The 16,084-nt window shown below is 46.6% G+C and overlaps 1 protein-coding gene and 1 long non-coding RNA gene across 5 annotated transcripts in view; both read left to right on the forward strand.

Annotated features, from left to right (window-relative positions):
- Positions 1–4,014: 4,014 nt before the first annotated feature.
- LOC148004365 (uncharacterized) lies at positions 4,015–6,101 on the forward strand. The gene is made up of 2 exons (XR_015627416.1): positions 4,015–4,264; positions 5,065–6,101. It is a non-coding gene; the product is annotated as an uncharacterized LOC148004365 (long non-coding RNA).
- A 6,519-nt stretch (positions 6,102–12,620) lies between these two features.
- Positions 12,621–16,084, forward strand: part of Dync1li1 (dynein cytoplasmic 1 light intermediate chain 1) — a 34,664-nt gene continuing 31,200 nt past the window's right edge. For 2 of the 4 annotated variants that reach the window (NM_145772.3, NM_001429261.1), the window contains 2 exon segments: positions 12,621–12,892; positions 13,070–13,143. In NM_145772.3, the coding sequence (NP_665715.2) occupies positions 12,747–12,892; positions 13,070–13,143 (220 nt within the window). In that variant the 5' untranslated portion in view covers positions 12,621–12,746. 4 annotated transcript variants of the gene reach the window in all.

The following is a 16,084-nucleotide window of genomic DNA, read 5'->3' on the forward strand; positions in this document are numbered from 1 at the left end:
ACAGTTTTTCAGCCTCTACTGATTGACCCAAACATGGCAAAAGCTGTGCTAAAACATTTCCCTTAAAGTCAGACACAAAGGTTTACTATACATTTTATGTCATGGTAGAGATCAAACTCAGGGCCTCATGCCCAGCGAGTAGTTCACCCAATGTGCCACTTTTTGTCAACTTGACACCCTGGAGTTATTGGGGAAGAGAGAACTTACCTGAGAAGATACCTCTATCAATTTGTCCTACAGTAAGTTTGTGGGACTTTTTCTTTTAGTGGTTCATGTCAGAGGGCCTGGCCCATTGTAGGCAGTGCCGCCCGTGGACAAGGTTGTCCATGCTGAGCAAGCCAGTAAGCAGGGTTCCTCCACGGTCTCTGCTTTAGTTCCTGCCCTGACTTCCCTTCACGACGGACATGTAGCCAAATAAAACTTCTCTTCCAAAGTTGCTTTTGGCCGGTGTTTTATCAGAGCTGTAGAAACGAGTCTGTAATAACCACTGAGCCAACCCGTCAACCTGGATTTACCATCTTTTGACCCTGTAATCCCGTCAGGGAACACTTCAGTGTAAAGTGATGTAAAAAAAATAAAAGGAATTAGACACAGTCATAGAAACTTGAAGAAAGTGGCCAAACGACTTACGGTACAACCAGGTGCCAGACAGAGTACAGCTGAAATGACAGAAATATTTCAAAGAACCTTTTTCTTTGTGGTGCTAGGGAATCAAACTCAGGGCCTTGTTCTTTTTTTTTTTTTTTTTTTTTTTTTTTTTAAGATTTATTCAATATATACTGTAGCTGTCTTCAGATACACCAGAAGAGGGCATCAGATCTCTTCTACAGATGGTTGTGAACCACCATGTGGTTGCTGGGAATTGAACTCAGGACCTCTGGAAGAGCAGTCGGGGCTCTTCACCACTGAGCCATCTCTCCAGCCCCCAGGGCCTTGTTCTTGTTAGGCAAATACTTCACCACTGAGTTTCATCCCCTGTTCAAAGAACTTACACAACCGTATAAACTACATGTGATTCATGGGAAACAGAGCATAAGGCTGTACATGTAGAAGAACCCTAGCTGGTTCTAATAGACAATTATATTATGTTAGATCTGGAGTCAGGCAAGAGGGTCAGGAGTTCAAGGTCACCCACAGCCAAGAGAGTTCAAGGCTGACCTAGATTACATAGGATCCAGTCTCAAAAAAAAAATTGAAAAATTAAATTCAAAAAAGATCTGAAATTTATTTGTATATTTTACTTATGCGTTGATAAAACATAGCCAAAAGCAAATTTTAACCTCTCCCTTCTTCACATTTATTTTTTTTGATGGGTCTTATGATGTAGCCCTGGATGGCCTGCAACTTACTATGTAGACCAGGCTGGCCTCAAACTAGTAAGAGTCTCCCTGCTTCTGCCTACTGAGTGTTGGAATTACAGGCAGGTGTGACCTACCACGCCTGGCTTTTCATGTTTCTTAAGTGTTCTATAGTTACCAAAAACACATACAGTTATTTTATAGTCAAAAAGATAAGAAAGGTGTTTTTGTCTCTTTAGAGGAAGCGTGAGGGTTAGAGAGATGGCTCAGGGGTTAAGGGCATTGAGTGCTCTTCCAGAGGTCCTGAGTTCAATTCCCAGCAACCACATGGTGGCTCACAACCATCTGTAAGGGGATCTGATGCCCTCCTCTGGGGTGTTAAAGACAGCGTGTCCATATACGTGAAATAAATAAATAAATCTTTGGAGAAAAAGAAGAAGAATCGTGAAAACAGGGTCCACTTTGGCCTCTTGTGTGCTAGAGCTCTCGTGTGGGCACCAGGGACTACACTGTCAACTCCTGCTCCCTGGGTTTGACTGGTATAGGCAGAGGGGATCAGCACCATCATGACTTGCTGCGACACTGGAGTCAGAGCTTTTGAAGTACAGATGCTGCCTGCCTGGTTTTCAGGGGAGTTTCCATGCTGTCAGACTTGCTTCCCCTATAGAGAAAGGCTGACGTCACTCGTTCTTAGCACAGAGTTGGGGGATGGGAACCACAGAGGAGAATGTTGCCGTTTATGGTTGTTTGAATAAGAACGGCCCTCAGAGGCTCTTAGTTTGAATAGTTGGTCCCCAGTTGGTGGAACTATTTGGCAAGGATTAAGAGATTTGGACTTGGGTTGGGGATTTAGCTCAGTGGTAGAGCACTTGCCTAGGAAGCCCAAGGCCCTGGGTTCGGTTCCCAGCTCCGAAAAAAAAAAAAAAAAAAGAGATTTGGACTTGCTGGGGGAGGAGGAGGAGATGTGTCACTGGGGGTAGGCTTTGAAGTTTCAAAGGACCCCATTACTCCCAGTTAGCTCTCCCTGTCTGCCTCGTGGCTGACTCAAGGTGTGAGCCCCCAGCTATGGCTCAAGCACCTGTCTGCCCGCCTGCTGATGGACTCTACCTCTCTGAAATGGTAAACGTGGTAAACACGGTAAACACGTTCTTTACGAGAAGCCCTAGTCACAGTATCTTACCAGAGCAATAGAAAAGTGACTCAGACAGCATTACAAGTTGCTTTTTGTCCATGGCCCACAGTAATAGCTAGCTAGTTCTGCTAATTAAAGTCAACTAGACCTCGTAAGGCAACAGTGGGATTCAAAAGATCCTACCTACCTCAGGGGCTGGAGAGACAGCTCCAGTGGCTAGAGAGCACCTGCATTTGCCGGTTCATGCTCATAATTAAAGATAAAGTAAATATTCAAAAAACCCGATAATATTTTTATATGCACACAATAAATAAATATAAAAAAAGTTTTTTTTTTAAAAGCCATGTATTCCTAAATAAAAGTATATGGTATGGAAGCCAGGTATGGTGACACACACCTCGTAAATCTCAGCATTTGGTCAGTCAAGGTAGGAGGATTAAATGTCATTCTCAGTTATACTTTGTGTCTGAGGCAAGCCTGGGTTACTTGAAACTATCTCAGAATACCAAACAAACATACAAACAGACAAACAGGAAGAGGCCATAAAATGACTCAGCAGGTAAAGGAACTTACCAACAAGACAGGCGAAGTGAGTTTGACTCCTGGAACCGCCTCCCAAAAGTTGTCCTCTGACTACTTTGACATACATGTTATCATAAAACTCTCTCTCTCTCTGCCCCCACAATCCAAACGCACGCATGTGTGCTTATGCATGCATGCATGCGCTCGTGCGCGCGCGCGCGCACACACACACACACACACACACACACACACACACACACACACACACAGAAAAAAGTTAAAATAAGAGGTGAGCAGTGTAGCTCCGTTGGCGGACAGAGTGCTCACACAGGAAGGCCTGTGCTGTTCCCAGCACTTCAGGAAATTGGCAGACTGGAGCACATTCGAAGTCTTAGCACTCACAGGCAGAGGCAGAAGGACCAGAAGTTCAAGGCTACCCTTAGCTACACAGAGGGTTGGGGATTTAGCTCAGTGGTAGAGCACTTGCCTAGCAAGCGCAAGGCCCTGGTCCAGGGCTACACAGAGAGGGAGGGAGGCCAGTGTAGAATATGTGAAATCTTATCTCAAAAACAAAACAAAACAAAAAAGTATAGCAGAATCAGGGCTATTAATTTTATTATAGTGGAATCAGGGCTATTAATTTTATCTTCATAAATAAAGGTCGTCAAACAGGAAGACGCCCTAAACCCCAGAGGTTTAAGCAGCTAGACGCCCTAAATCCCAGTGGTTTAAAGCTCTTCTCTTCACCAGTTAAAACCTTAGTAGAAGCGATCCGTGGACCCTTCCCTGTTCTTATAGACGGACAACTCTCTGGCTACTGGGTGGAACAGAAAAACCCCTCGTTTCCCCGGAGGGCTGGGGACACTCCCCCAAAAACCCAGGCCGGTCTAGCGAGAGCTTTTTATATTGCAGTGCCCTAAAAATAACACCCTCACTTGCGAATGGGTTGGAAGCCGTGGTGGCCGGTTCTTTACATCCGGAGCAGCTGATCAGAAGCCCTGAAGAAAAGGAATTACGCAATGATTTGCTGTCTCGCTTGGGCAAGGCGGGGGATGAGCTTTCAGCGGAGTGACACAGGGAGGGCTGTGACGCATCGAAGGCGTGCGCTCGAGTAAACAACGGATTAACAGCAGGCTACACAAAATCCCTGTTCGGCCGGGCCTCCGTGAGACAATAGAACGTTAAAATGGAAGGATGCAGAACCAGGACGAACGACAGATCGAGGCATCTCTTTACAGCGCGAGAACCCCAGTAAATGAAATGGTTGTGCTGGCTGGTTTTTGTTTGTCAACTTGTCACCAGCCAGGATCAGGTAGGAAGAGGAAATGCTATTGTCAAAATGCCTCCATCAGTTTGGCCTGTGGGAGGGGCCAGAACACTGGAAGTGCCACCTGGGGAGGTGGTCCTGGGTGGTATAAGAAGGCAGGCTGAGGGGCTGGGGATTTAGCTCAGTGGTAGAGCACTTACCTAGGAAGCGCAAGGCCCTGGGTTCGGTCCCCAGCTCCGAAAAAAAGAACCAAAAAAAAAAGAAAAGAAAAGAAAAGAAGGCAGGCTGAGCAAGGGTAGGGAACAAGCCAGTAAGCGGTGTTCTTCAAAGATCTCAGCTTTCGTCCCTGTCCTGACAACTCTCAGTGAAGAATATGTAAGCCAAACAAACCCTCCCCTCCACACGTTGGTTTTGGTCCGTTTTAACACAGCAGTAGAAAGCAAACTAGACGACCTTACTGTAAAATCAGGTGATATGGCGCAGTGGGTAAAAATGCTTGCTGGCTGCAAAAGTTGAATTGAGTTGAATCCCTGGAACCCAGCTTTAAGAAAAGCCAAAGCCAGATGCTGGGGTGGGGACACCTGTAATCACAGCACTCCGGTGGAGGTGGGAGGAGGGGAGAGAAGCTCCTGGAAGCTTACAATCCAGCATTCTGTGTGAAGTGACAGAACTTAACCCCAGTCACTTCTATCATTTGCTGGTCTAGTTTCCAGAGATTAGCTGAGTCTTTGAGGATTTCCAGAGATAATTCATGAAGCACATCTAGCACGATATAAAGACTCTGAGAGGCATCTGGTGCCTGGCATACAGTTAATTCCTGAAGGATTCGTTTCCTTTTATTCTAGATCCAGGAAAAGACACTGAACTCTATCTCCAACTTTTAACCTCAGAGCCCAGTAGCTCAACAGGGAAGAAGCAAGAAGGCCAACAAAAGGTTCTCACCATGGACAGAGGCTCAAGAAATGATCTCCTACTGAGCTACATCTCTAATCGACTTTGTAATTTTTACTATGAGAGGGTCATACTGATTTCCTGAGCTGGCCTTGAGGTCATTCTGTAAGCCAGGCAGGCCTGGACACTCGGGAATATCTCTTTATGTCTGGTCTTACCCTGAATGCAAACTGACTGCACAAGAGGAGTTATTAGAGGCTGCAGAAGGAAGAGAGACTGAATCCGGCACTCGAAGTGCAGCTCGATGCTAAGGCAAGGTTAGGTGCACTGTTAGGAATGCACGGTGTGTATTCTATGTAGGGGGTGTACGAATCAGGCCAGCGTTCATGAAAACCCAAAAGGTCATTTGGGAATTTCTCCGTCCTTAAAGTGTAGGAGAGACAGTTTAGTCCCACTTACCAAACCTGGGCAGCTGCACTTCCTCGTGCTTTCTTGCACGTTCATCCCGGTGACAATGAGGCTGCTTCACATCTGGTTGTTAGAGTTGACTGTTTACCATGGACTCTGCAGTGACCTGGGAGAGGGGCTCTGGGCATGGCTGTGGGGGAGTATCTTGAAGACCAGCTGTGGGTGGCATCATTCCCTGGCTGGGGTCCTGGATTGTGTACCTGGAGAAAGGAACTGGGCACTAACCTACCTCTACCCCTCTCTGTGCCTGACTGTGGATGTGGCATGGCCGCAGCTTCAAGCCCCATTGTCCCTTTGGCTCTCCCACAGTGATGGACTATATCCCTTCCCCTTAAGCTGCTTTTGTGGGATATGTCTTTACCACAGTGACAGGAAAAGAAACTAACAGGTTTTGTGGTTCCCTCCACCATTATTCATTGCAAACTCCAGACCAGACAGGAAGCCAGGGCTACACAGGGAGACCTTGTTTCAAATAAATGAACGAATGAATGAATGAATAATAAAAGAAAAAGGAAACAATAAACTCAATAGTCACTGTGTAATCCCAGAGTTTGTGGCACTTACATAGGAAAATTGACAGCAGGGTTCAAGGTCACCCTGTAAGACACACTGAATTCTAGGCTAGCCTGGGGCTACATAGTGAGATCCTATAACCAAAGCAAAGCAAAGTAACAAAGCCTGAAGCCTATTTCTTTCTGCTTAGAATGTTGGCTTGTGGTCCAGCTATGGCTATGCATCAGAAAGTGTATTAGAGATGAACATTCAGTTGCTGTCCTACAGTCTTTTGAGCCAAAGTTTGGGTTTTAAGGAGTTTCCAGGGGTGTACTACATTTTCATTGTCAAGTTGACCCATTTGGGGAAGGAACTTCAACAGAGGAATTTCCCACATCAGATTGGCCTGTGGCCATGTCTGTGAGGGATTATCTCGATTGAGACACGGCAGGGCCCAACCCGCTGTGGGCAGCACCATCCCTGTGCAGGTGGCCCTGCAATTTACAAGAGGCAGTTGAGCATGTGCTGATGAGTGACCCAGTGTAGCAGAGAATAGTTAATCTGCTTTGAACTCCCAGTGGGTGATCTCGCACTTCTAGCCACCCACTGGAGCTCTCTGGATTCGAGAATGAAAAGACACACACACATACACACACACACACACACACATTATATTTTATTTTATTTTATTTTATTTTTTTACGGAGCTGGGGACTGAACCCAGGGCCTTGTGCTTGCTAGGCAAGCGCTCTTGCCTAACTAGCTCAATGGTTGGGCATGTCTCCCCACTAGTAGCAGACATTCCCCTCCAGTATTCTTGAGTTAACACTTTCTAAATCTGTATTTTATCTTTGCTGCCCTGTTTCCTTCTGGGCAGCCCTTCCATGGGGCCGATTTTCCTTTGTACCTACATTGCTGGATGATTTTTTTTTTTAAGATTTATTTATTTTAGTTATAAGAGTACACACCAGAAGAGGGCATTAGATCCCATGACAGATGGTTGTGAGCCACCATGTGGTTGCTGGGAATTGAACTCAGGTCCTCTGGAAGAGCAATCAGTGCTCTTAACCACTGAGCCATCTCTCCAGCCCTTGCTGGATGATTTTTCTCTTGCACCTCTTAAATCTGATCTCTCTGCTTCTGTGTTGTGACAATTCTGTTCCTTTTCTCCTCTGAGTTCTTTCTCCCAGGAATCCTGAAAGTCCCCCCTCTTTCACCCTGCCCAGTCATTGGCCATTGGCTCTATACTGATTAATCAAAAACCAATTGTGGACAAGGACCCTCAGCATCTGTCCACGCAGAAGTAAGACAAAGCATTAGAACCAATCTCCAACAACCCGGTTTATGAGCCAGTGAACACTGTCTACATGGTTCCTGGGTGATAGGCTGTGACCTGGAAGTCTAGCATCCTTTGCTAAATTGCTTTTGGTCATAGTGTTCGTGACAGTAACAGAAAAGCAAAGTAAAACAATGTATTCACTTGAGCCATCCAAACATTAAGAAACTGCTCTCTGAGTGCTTGCCTAGCAAGTGCAAGGCCCTGGGTTCGGTCCCTAGCTCCGGAAAAAAACAAAGGGTTTCTCTGTAATGGAGAAGTGGCTAATGAAGCTACTATGGGAGATGGCCAGTTTAGTTTGGGGTATGTTGAGTTTGAAATGCTTAGTAAACATCTGCATGGAGACGTGATGTGGGAAGGTGGGTATATTAGTTTGAGCTGCAGAAGACGCTCTGGGCTGGAGAGAGAAGTCTACAAGTCTGTATCATATGCAGACATCCTTTGGTGTCTGTGTGGTATGAATAGGCATTGGTTACAGTGACCAAGCCAGCTCTGTCAGTCTACTGGGTCTCAAGGGAGGGAGTGAGGGTTGAAAAGAAAAAGACAACTAGAGGACACTATAACATGACCCCAGGAAGTTCTGAGGCTGAAGCGACTTTATTTTTTTCCAGTCTGCTTTAATATCATTCTAGATACATACAAAGAATATCGTCAGTCCCAAGGCATAAACAGAGTAGTTAAGGAACAAAGCCAAAAAAAAAAAGGTCCCATGATTACTGTACTCAGGGTCTTAACAAGACCCATCAAGATACAGTGAATGCGGGCTGGAGAGATGGCTCAGCGGTTAAGAGCACCCAACTGCTCTTCCAGAGGTCATGAGTTCAATTCCCAGCAACCACATGGTGGCTCACAACCATCTGTAAAGAGATCCGATGCCCTCTTCTGGTGTATCTGAAGACAGCTACAGTGTACTTATATATAATAAATAAATAAATCTTAAAAAAAAAAAGATACAGTGAATGCATTCCCCAGCTGTATTCATCTTCAGCCTACTTCCTAGTCCTAACCCAATGTCAGATTCTTGCCAAATTTCTAGAAGCGGTCCCAAGAGCTCTCCACATCCCAGGACCCCATGAACACTACCCACCATCTGATGATGCCCAAGTCCCTCGTAGAAATGGTGCTGTGCTTGCCTATAACCCATGCATATCCTCATATACTCTTTCCCTCTCTCTTTCAGACAGAGCCTTGCTTCCGATTTGCCCATCTCAGCCTTCCTAGGGCTGGGATTGCAGGCGCGTGCCACTATATCCAGCCCACGTTGTTTAAATCTAAACCCTTTTCCATTTTGGATTGTAGTTCTACATAGCGTTTCATAACTGGATTGGGGTTATGAAAACTTTGGCAACAGTCTGGGGGTTTTGGACAGACAACTGCAGGTGAATAGCGAGTCAAATGTGAAGGGGATCCAGGGTGTTTCTGGCCCGACTCACCTGGCAGGGCTTCACCACAGTCGTGGTTCTGAGCACACGTGCACCTTCGCATGGTGCATGCTAGTAGTGCACCGTGCAAAGGTAATGGATGCTACCTGAAACAGGTCAGCTTAAGTGTGAGGCTTTTACATCATCAGTTTCTGATCTTACAGAAACATGCATTTACGGAACAAAAGCCTTTTAATAGTATCCAGTTGCATTTCTTCAGCTCGTGAGCATCAAATTATCTTTGGGTAGTAATGTGTTAAACTGTTTGATTTTTTAAAGAAGTTGCTAAATGAGTTATTAATTTAAAAAAAAATCACTAAACGGCAGCTTGAGAGATGGCTCTGTGGTGGAGAGCACAAATTGCTCTTGCAGAGGACCTGGGTCTGGTTGCCAGCCTCCCTGTGGCTACTCAAAAGGGCCTGGGGCTCCAGTTCCAGGTGAGCTATGCAGTCTTCCAACATCCACGGTTAGCTGCATGTGGCACAGATATGCTCTAATAAGTGTATGTGCACACACACATGCGCATGCCCATGCGTGCGCACAGGCAGTCTTTTTGTTTTTTTTAATCATTAAATGAGGGTCTGGAGAGATAACACATCAGTTAAGAGCACTGGCTGGTCTTGCTTGGGACCCCAGCATGATTTTCAGTTCCCACATGCTGGCTTACAACCATATAACTCCCAGTCCCAGGTGATCCAACATCTTTCGGCACCAGGCACTCCTGTGGTGTAGATGGATGCAGGTAGCTAACATTTATACACATACGATTTAAAAAATGAAATCGTATAAACACAGATGAAGACAGAAAAATCACATTGCATAGAAAGCAGCCTGGCACATGGTAGACATTTATAAGTAATCATGCTAATCAGGTATCTATCTTAGTAGAAGAATGCTATACATCACAGGAATGCTAAAAGTCACAGGAACTGGGAAAGGGGTTAACATTTGAAATGTAAATAAAAAATATCCAGTTTAAAAAAAAAAGAATGTCACAGGAATACAACTTCCCTGTTTTGTTTTGTTTTGTTTTGTTTTGTTTTGTTTTTTTGGTTCTTTTTTTTTTTTTTCGGAGCTGGGGACCGAACCCAGGGCCTTGTGCTTCCTAGGTAAGCGCTCTACCACTGAGCTAAATCCCCAGCCCTTGTTTTGTTTTGTGTGTGTGTGTGTGTGTTTTGTTTTGTTTTTAATTTTGTTTGGAAGTGGGGTCACATGTAGCCCAGGCTGCCCTTGAGTTGAGTGCGTATCTAAGGATGACCTTGAACTTCCCATCCTCCTGTCTCCACCTACCAAATGCTGGGATTATAGGCCGGTCCCACCACACCTGGTGTATTTCAGTGCTGGGGATTGAACTCAGGGCTTCATGCATCGGGGACAAGCACTCTACCAACTGAGCCGCACAGGAAACAACTTCGACCTCAGTTTACATCTTTAATGAGCTATCTGACTTCTCAGACCAAGCAAACCTGACATGGAAACCACAACTCTGTGTATAAACAGAACTGAGAAAACTCTCGGAGGGAAAACGATGGCTGAAGCAATACACAGAAAGTGAACACAGAGGGGCCGGAGTTCTTGGAGCTTTCCTTTGAGGCTGTAATGTGGGAGGCCATCGTGGGAAACCTAGGGTGCCTGGGAAATCTCTGGGTCCTTTCCTGATCACAACGACAGGAGTCTTAGTTGCAGGAGGTTATTATGACCACCGTTAGCAGGGTTTGGCCAGATATGGTTGGGAAGGTTAAGACAGCCATTCATAATAATTAAGTAGGTGAGGGAGTTTTCCTCTGTAATGACCCCATGGGAGGTCAGTGGCTCAAGGTCATCAGCATTCACACAGAGTCAGAGCTGCCCTTAGCTATGTGAGTCTCACATATCAGTAAAGTGGGCTGGAGAGGTGGCTCTGTAGACAAAGGGCTCACAGCTTGAGGGCCTGAGCGAAGATGTCTAGAATCCATGTAAAGCCAGACAAACAGGGTTTCTATATCAGGTGGGAAGTGAAGCAGAAGAATCCTCAGATGCTCCAGGGCCAACTCGTGTGGTCTAAGCCGTGGCAAACCACAAATGCACCAACCACAAGAGACCCCACCTCAAACATGGTGGAAGGTGGGGACTGACACCCACACATACAGATACATGCAGAGACATATAAACACACACATGCATAAACACAGATACACACAGACAGACAGATAGACACACCCACAGAGAGAGAGAGAGAGAGAGAGAGAGAGAGAGAGAGAGAGAGAGAGAGAGATTGATTAAGAGGTCTGCAGATATAGCTCAGCAGTTAAGAGCACTTGCTCCGGGGGCTGGAGAGATGGCTCAGTGGTTAAGAGCACTGACTGCTCTTCCAGAGGTCCTGAGTTCAAATCCCAGCAACCACATGGTGGCTCACAACCATCTGTAATGAGATCTGATGCCCTCTTCTGGTGTGTCTGAAGACAGCTACAGTGTACTTATATATAATGAATAAATAAATCTTAAAAAAAAAAAGAGCACTTGATCCTCTTCAGATTCAATTCCCAGCACCCATATGGCAGCTCACAACCGTCTGTAACCCCATTCTAGGGAGTTGATGCTCTTGTCAGGTCTCCACTGGCACCAGGGCATAGGCATGAATGTGGGGCACAGACATACATCCAGGCAAAATACCCAAGTACATAAAATAGTAAATACATCTTTACAAAAAGATTTAAAGATAAAAATAGTAATTAACGTGCACTGAGCACTTATGATTTTCTGGGCACAGTTATCTTTCATGTGAATCATTCCATTTAATCTTCCTTTTATCTCCATCTTACAGAAACCTGAAACTCTGCTGGGACAGAACCTAGTAAATGCAGTGGTTGTGGATTTTCTCACTAACATAGCAGTATTGTTCAGGTCACGTGAGCCAGCTGTCTTCAAATATGGAAAAAAAATGTTCGAAAGCCAGACTGTCTTCAGCAATTGCTCTTACAGTGAGCATGACAGCCTTAAAGCCACCGACTCTTTCTGGAAAACGGGCTTTAGATATTCCGATATATTTAGCTAATAAAATTCTAACAGATAATTATCTGGGGTCTAGCTTAGGTTCTCTGTGCTTGTGTATTAATTAACCATGGTGACGGAGAGATGACTCCTGTAGGGGGTCTTTTCAGATCTCACAGTGACATCTCAAACATCAGACCAGAGGCGGGCATGGTGATGTGCATCGGGTAACCTGCCTCAGCACTTAGGACCCTCAGGCAGGAAGATCAGTCAAGAGTCTAGCCTGGGCTGTTTGAGATTCCCATCAGGAAAACAAAAACAAAAACAAATCCATCAAGACCATTAATTTTACAAGTGTTGCCAGCATTTATTGTCACGCTGCCTCATAGAATCTGGAAGAACCGGCTCCAGATGTGGGTCCAGCTTGAGGTACTCATCATCCTTTAAAGAGGATGTAAAGAGGAAAGACCAGAAATCCAGGACCCCTGGGGTAGTTAAGGCTGTGGACCCCGCTTGGCCCGACTGGAGTGTGGGCAGCACAGGAAATCTAGCCGATCCCAGGTTACCGCCCCACTGAAGGGTGGGAGGCTGAGCTGCTCACCTGACATGCCCCGCCCGCCCGGCTGCTGCAGCCGGGATGACGAGTGGTGCACTTTGGGCAGCGTTTCAGCTTGGAGACACAGGGAAGACCAGCGTTACCACAGTGCAAACGTATAATCAGCCCGCGCATGCGCAGCCCGGTCTGCCGCGCACGCGCAACAGCGCCCCGCTCTCCGAAAACCCCTCCCTAGGCCCCGCCCTCAAGCTTGGTCCCCGCCCCCGCAGGCGCGGTCAGCTCCCGAGCCCCGAACGTCCATATCCGGGTTCCCTCCGCCGCTGCCGCCGCCGCCGCCGCCGCTGCCGCTTCGCTCTTCTAGCCCTGTCAGGAGTGGTGTGATTCCCGACCAAGATGGCGGCCGTGGGGCGAGTCGGCTCGTTCGGTTCATCTCCACCCGGGCTAGCCTCGACTTACGCCAGCGGACCCCTAGCCAACGAGCTGGCTTCGGGCAGCGGCGGCCCCGCGGCGGGCGACGATGAGGACGGGCAGAACCTTTGGTAAGGACCGCACCCCTCTCCTGTCCCCCGCGGGTTATCTCCTCGCCAGGGCGGACGCCTCTGAGATCCCCGAGCCCCGCGGGAGCTGGGAGCCGGGCGGGGCCTCACGGGAGCTGGGCCCGGCGGTTCTAGTCCTCGGTCGGGCCCGGTCTCAGCCTGCGCTTTGCTCCCCGTTAGGTCCTGCATCCTCAGCGAAGTCTCCACGCGCTCGCGCTCCAAGCTCCCGACCGGGAAGAACGTGCTGCTGCTGGGTAAGTGATCTCTGCTGTGGCTGGGGTGCACGGTCACATCCGCTCGCCCACTGCCTTTGTGCGGACAGTCGGCCGGGCTGCGCCCCGCCTCCCGGCTTGCGGCTGACAGCTGGGGGACTAGGGGTCCCCGGTCCTTCCGGCCTGGACCCTCTGGTCTTTTCTCCACCCTGGGATGTGGGGTGGCTCTGTCATCTCCACTGGGAGAGACAGAATGAAAATAACACCCGAGGGAATCCCAGTGGTCTGGGATTCTACCTAGAAAAATGGGGACAGTTTTTCTGAAAGAGCATTGGTAGCATGAGGGCTCTTGGAGAGAGCTCCAGCGCAAATGCATGCCATTAATATTTAATAGCTGACTCTTTTGTGTAATTGACAGGAGCCAGGGACTGGGTCGTGATGAGTGTTATTTGAATCAGCGTTCTCCCGTTCTCCCAGTGCTGGGTGCTCGGGTTGCAGTTGCCTTTTTAACTGTCACCTAATAACTCTGAAATTTGTAAAGGGCAGTAGAACAGCGTTCTCATTTAGTGCCTTCAGCCGAATGACTAGAGTAAGGGAGACATGTCTCTCGCCCTTCTCCTAGGTAATTTTTTTTTTTTTTTTTTTTTTTTTTTTTATCTACTGGCTGCAAAGTAGGGATAAAGGACCAAGGGACAATAAACAATCCTGGCTTCACATTTTTGCAAGTCTTTCCAGCCCCAGGAGAAATTGCAACCCCCACCTTTTCTTTTTACTTGCAGGATATTGGGGTGTATAATAGGATGGCAGTAATATTTTAAAACTTGGAAGTGGGTGTTTCAAGACTTCAGATTCTTGATTTTAGCCAAAAGGCGGAGGGAGAGGCTGTGCCTGAGGAGTTTTAGTTATGTATGTCTAAGAATTGCTACCTGAGATGCTCCACAGGTGACAGTGAATGAGTAGGTAGGAAGAAATGACTCATTTTCTGTGATCCTCACCAATGACAAGCATATGCCTGTGTTGTCGAAAGCTGTGGTCAAGCTCGTTGAAAAATCAGTGTTGTGCCTTGCCCAGCTTTTCCTGTGATTGAAAGCACCACGTGCAGCGTGCAGATAGCCAGGACTGAATAAAGGGCCCGTCAAGTACAAACGATTCGAGTCTACTGGTGTCCGCAAACCTCAGTTCATTCACCTTGCAAATGAGAGTTATGGGAAAACAGTGGCTGCCTCCTAGAGCTTCGGGAGGGTCAGATGGTCCACCGTGTAAAGCCAGGTAGCACAGACTTATGATAGACTTGAGTGAATGAGAAAGCATTCCCGGGAAGTCTTTAACCAGTGGATTAGGGATGGCAGTGGAGTTGCCGCTCTGCCTGCTGCTTGCATTGCTCTGTGCCCAGGAAACCCATCTTCTTCCTTAAAAACAAGAAAGGATTACTGCCTAAATAAGTGGTATCAATAGGGCAGAGGTAAAATAGGGCCCCAAAGCAACAAAACAAAAACCAGTTCCAGGGAATGGTTCTAATTACTAATGTAGACAGATTACTAATGTAGACAGATCGTGTGTTGGTAAAGTGAACTTAAGACTGAATGACCCCCTTGGAGTGGATTCTGTTTAGTTACTCTGTTAAATAGATTTCTTTACGAATCTCAACAGTAAAAATTGGCAGTCTTTGACCTTTCTGGTGTTTTCTAGATCCTTCTGACATTGGGTCAGTCTATAAGACTTGAGGTACATAGAGGCCCCACACTCCTAGGCTAGATTTTCTTTTGATGAACTTGATAGTTCAGAAAGCTCCATCCGGTGTCATTATATAAGCTTGAAATGTCGTGTTTTTCTTTCAGTACTGTTAGGGTGAGCCCTTTTCAGGTTTGGGAAAGGCTAATCGTTGATTTTTTAAAATACTGTTTATGCAAATGCAGTTACTTTCCAAACTTCCTTTAAAGAGTGCGTGGAGGGATTAAATGGTTAGGTATTGTAAGCAGTGTTTAGTCTGCGGTGGTAGAGAAAGGACATACACAGTGGGTGTTACAGTTGTCTTTGTTCTGAGTTGTAAGGTATCAGGCCAGGGAGATGCTTGACTCTAATCTCTCACTCATGAATGATGGTAGTGTTTTGGAGTCTAAATTCAAAGAAAAGAAAGCCAGTCTGAGCCCATTAACAAGACTTTGAATTTCAGAATTAGCCTAGTAATAAATAGCCTAAGAAAGGATGATATATAGGCCTCTGACTGAATCCCTTGCATATCCACCCTGCATATCCACACATCACAATTTAACCCTTAGCTTGCTACTTTACCTGTCCTCCAAGTAGGATAAAAACACAGGCTTGTTGGGGTGGTGGTGGTGGTGGTGGTGGCCGTGGCAGAGGTGGTGGCTGTGGCAGAGGTGGTGGCTGTGGCGGTGGCTGTTATATGCACATGAATGCAAGTGCCCAGAGAGATCAGAGGTGTCAGACTCCTCTGCTTAATGTGGATGCTGTGAAAAGACCTGAAGTCCTCAGGAACAGCAGTAGATTAACAGCAGTATCTTAACCACTGAGCCATCTCTCAAAAACATTTCATACACATCTCATCTGTGATTCTATCCTGCCCTATATAAAGGGTAGATGCTAGCCCCAATTTATAGATGAGGTCCTACACAGTCATACTGTTAAGGGCTCTGTGTGGCATGGCTCTGGTATAGAGCTTTCCAACTGGGTTGAAAGCCCATCAAGACAACGATGCCATACAAAACTCTTACTACTCAATGGTTATTTTTGACCCAAAATACAGTAATTATTTAAAAGAAAAGAATCTGGTCTTAATCCAGTACCCAAGAGGGATAGGCCTGAGGAGCACACATTCAGGTGCTGGATAGGGAGGCCTTGTCTGTCAGAAGAAGCTGTGATTTGGTGATGCCTTTGTGTTATCCCAGTTTTGGGAGGTTCAAGCAGGAGGATCAGGAATTGCACACGAAGACGACAACAGCAAACAAACAAGAGCAAGCAA

This window comes from Rattus norvegicus, chromosome 8 (assembly GCF_021556685.1).
Source record: "Rattus norvegicus strain SHRSP/BbbUtx chromosome 8, alternate assembly SHRSP_T2T, whole genome shotgun sequence".
NCBI classification, from domain to species: domain Eukaryota; kingdom Metazoa; phylum Chordata; class Mammalia; order Rodentia; family Muridae; genus Rattus; species Rattus norvegicus.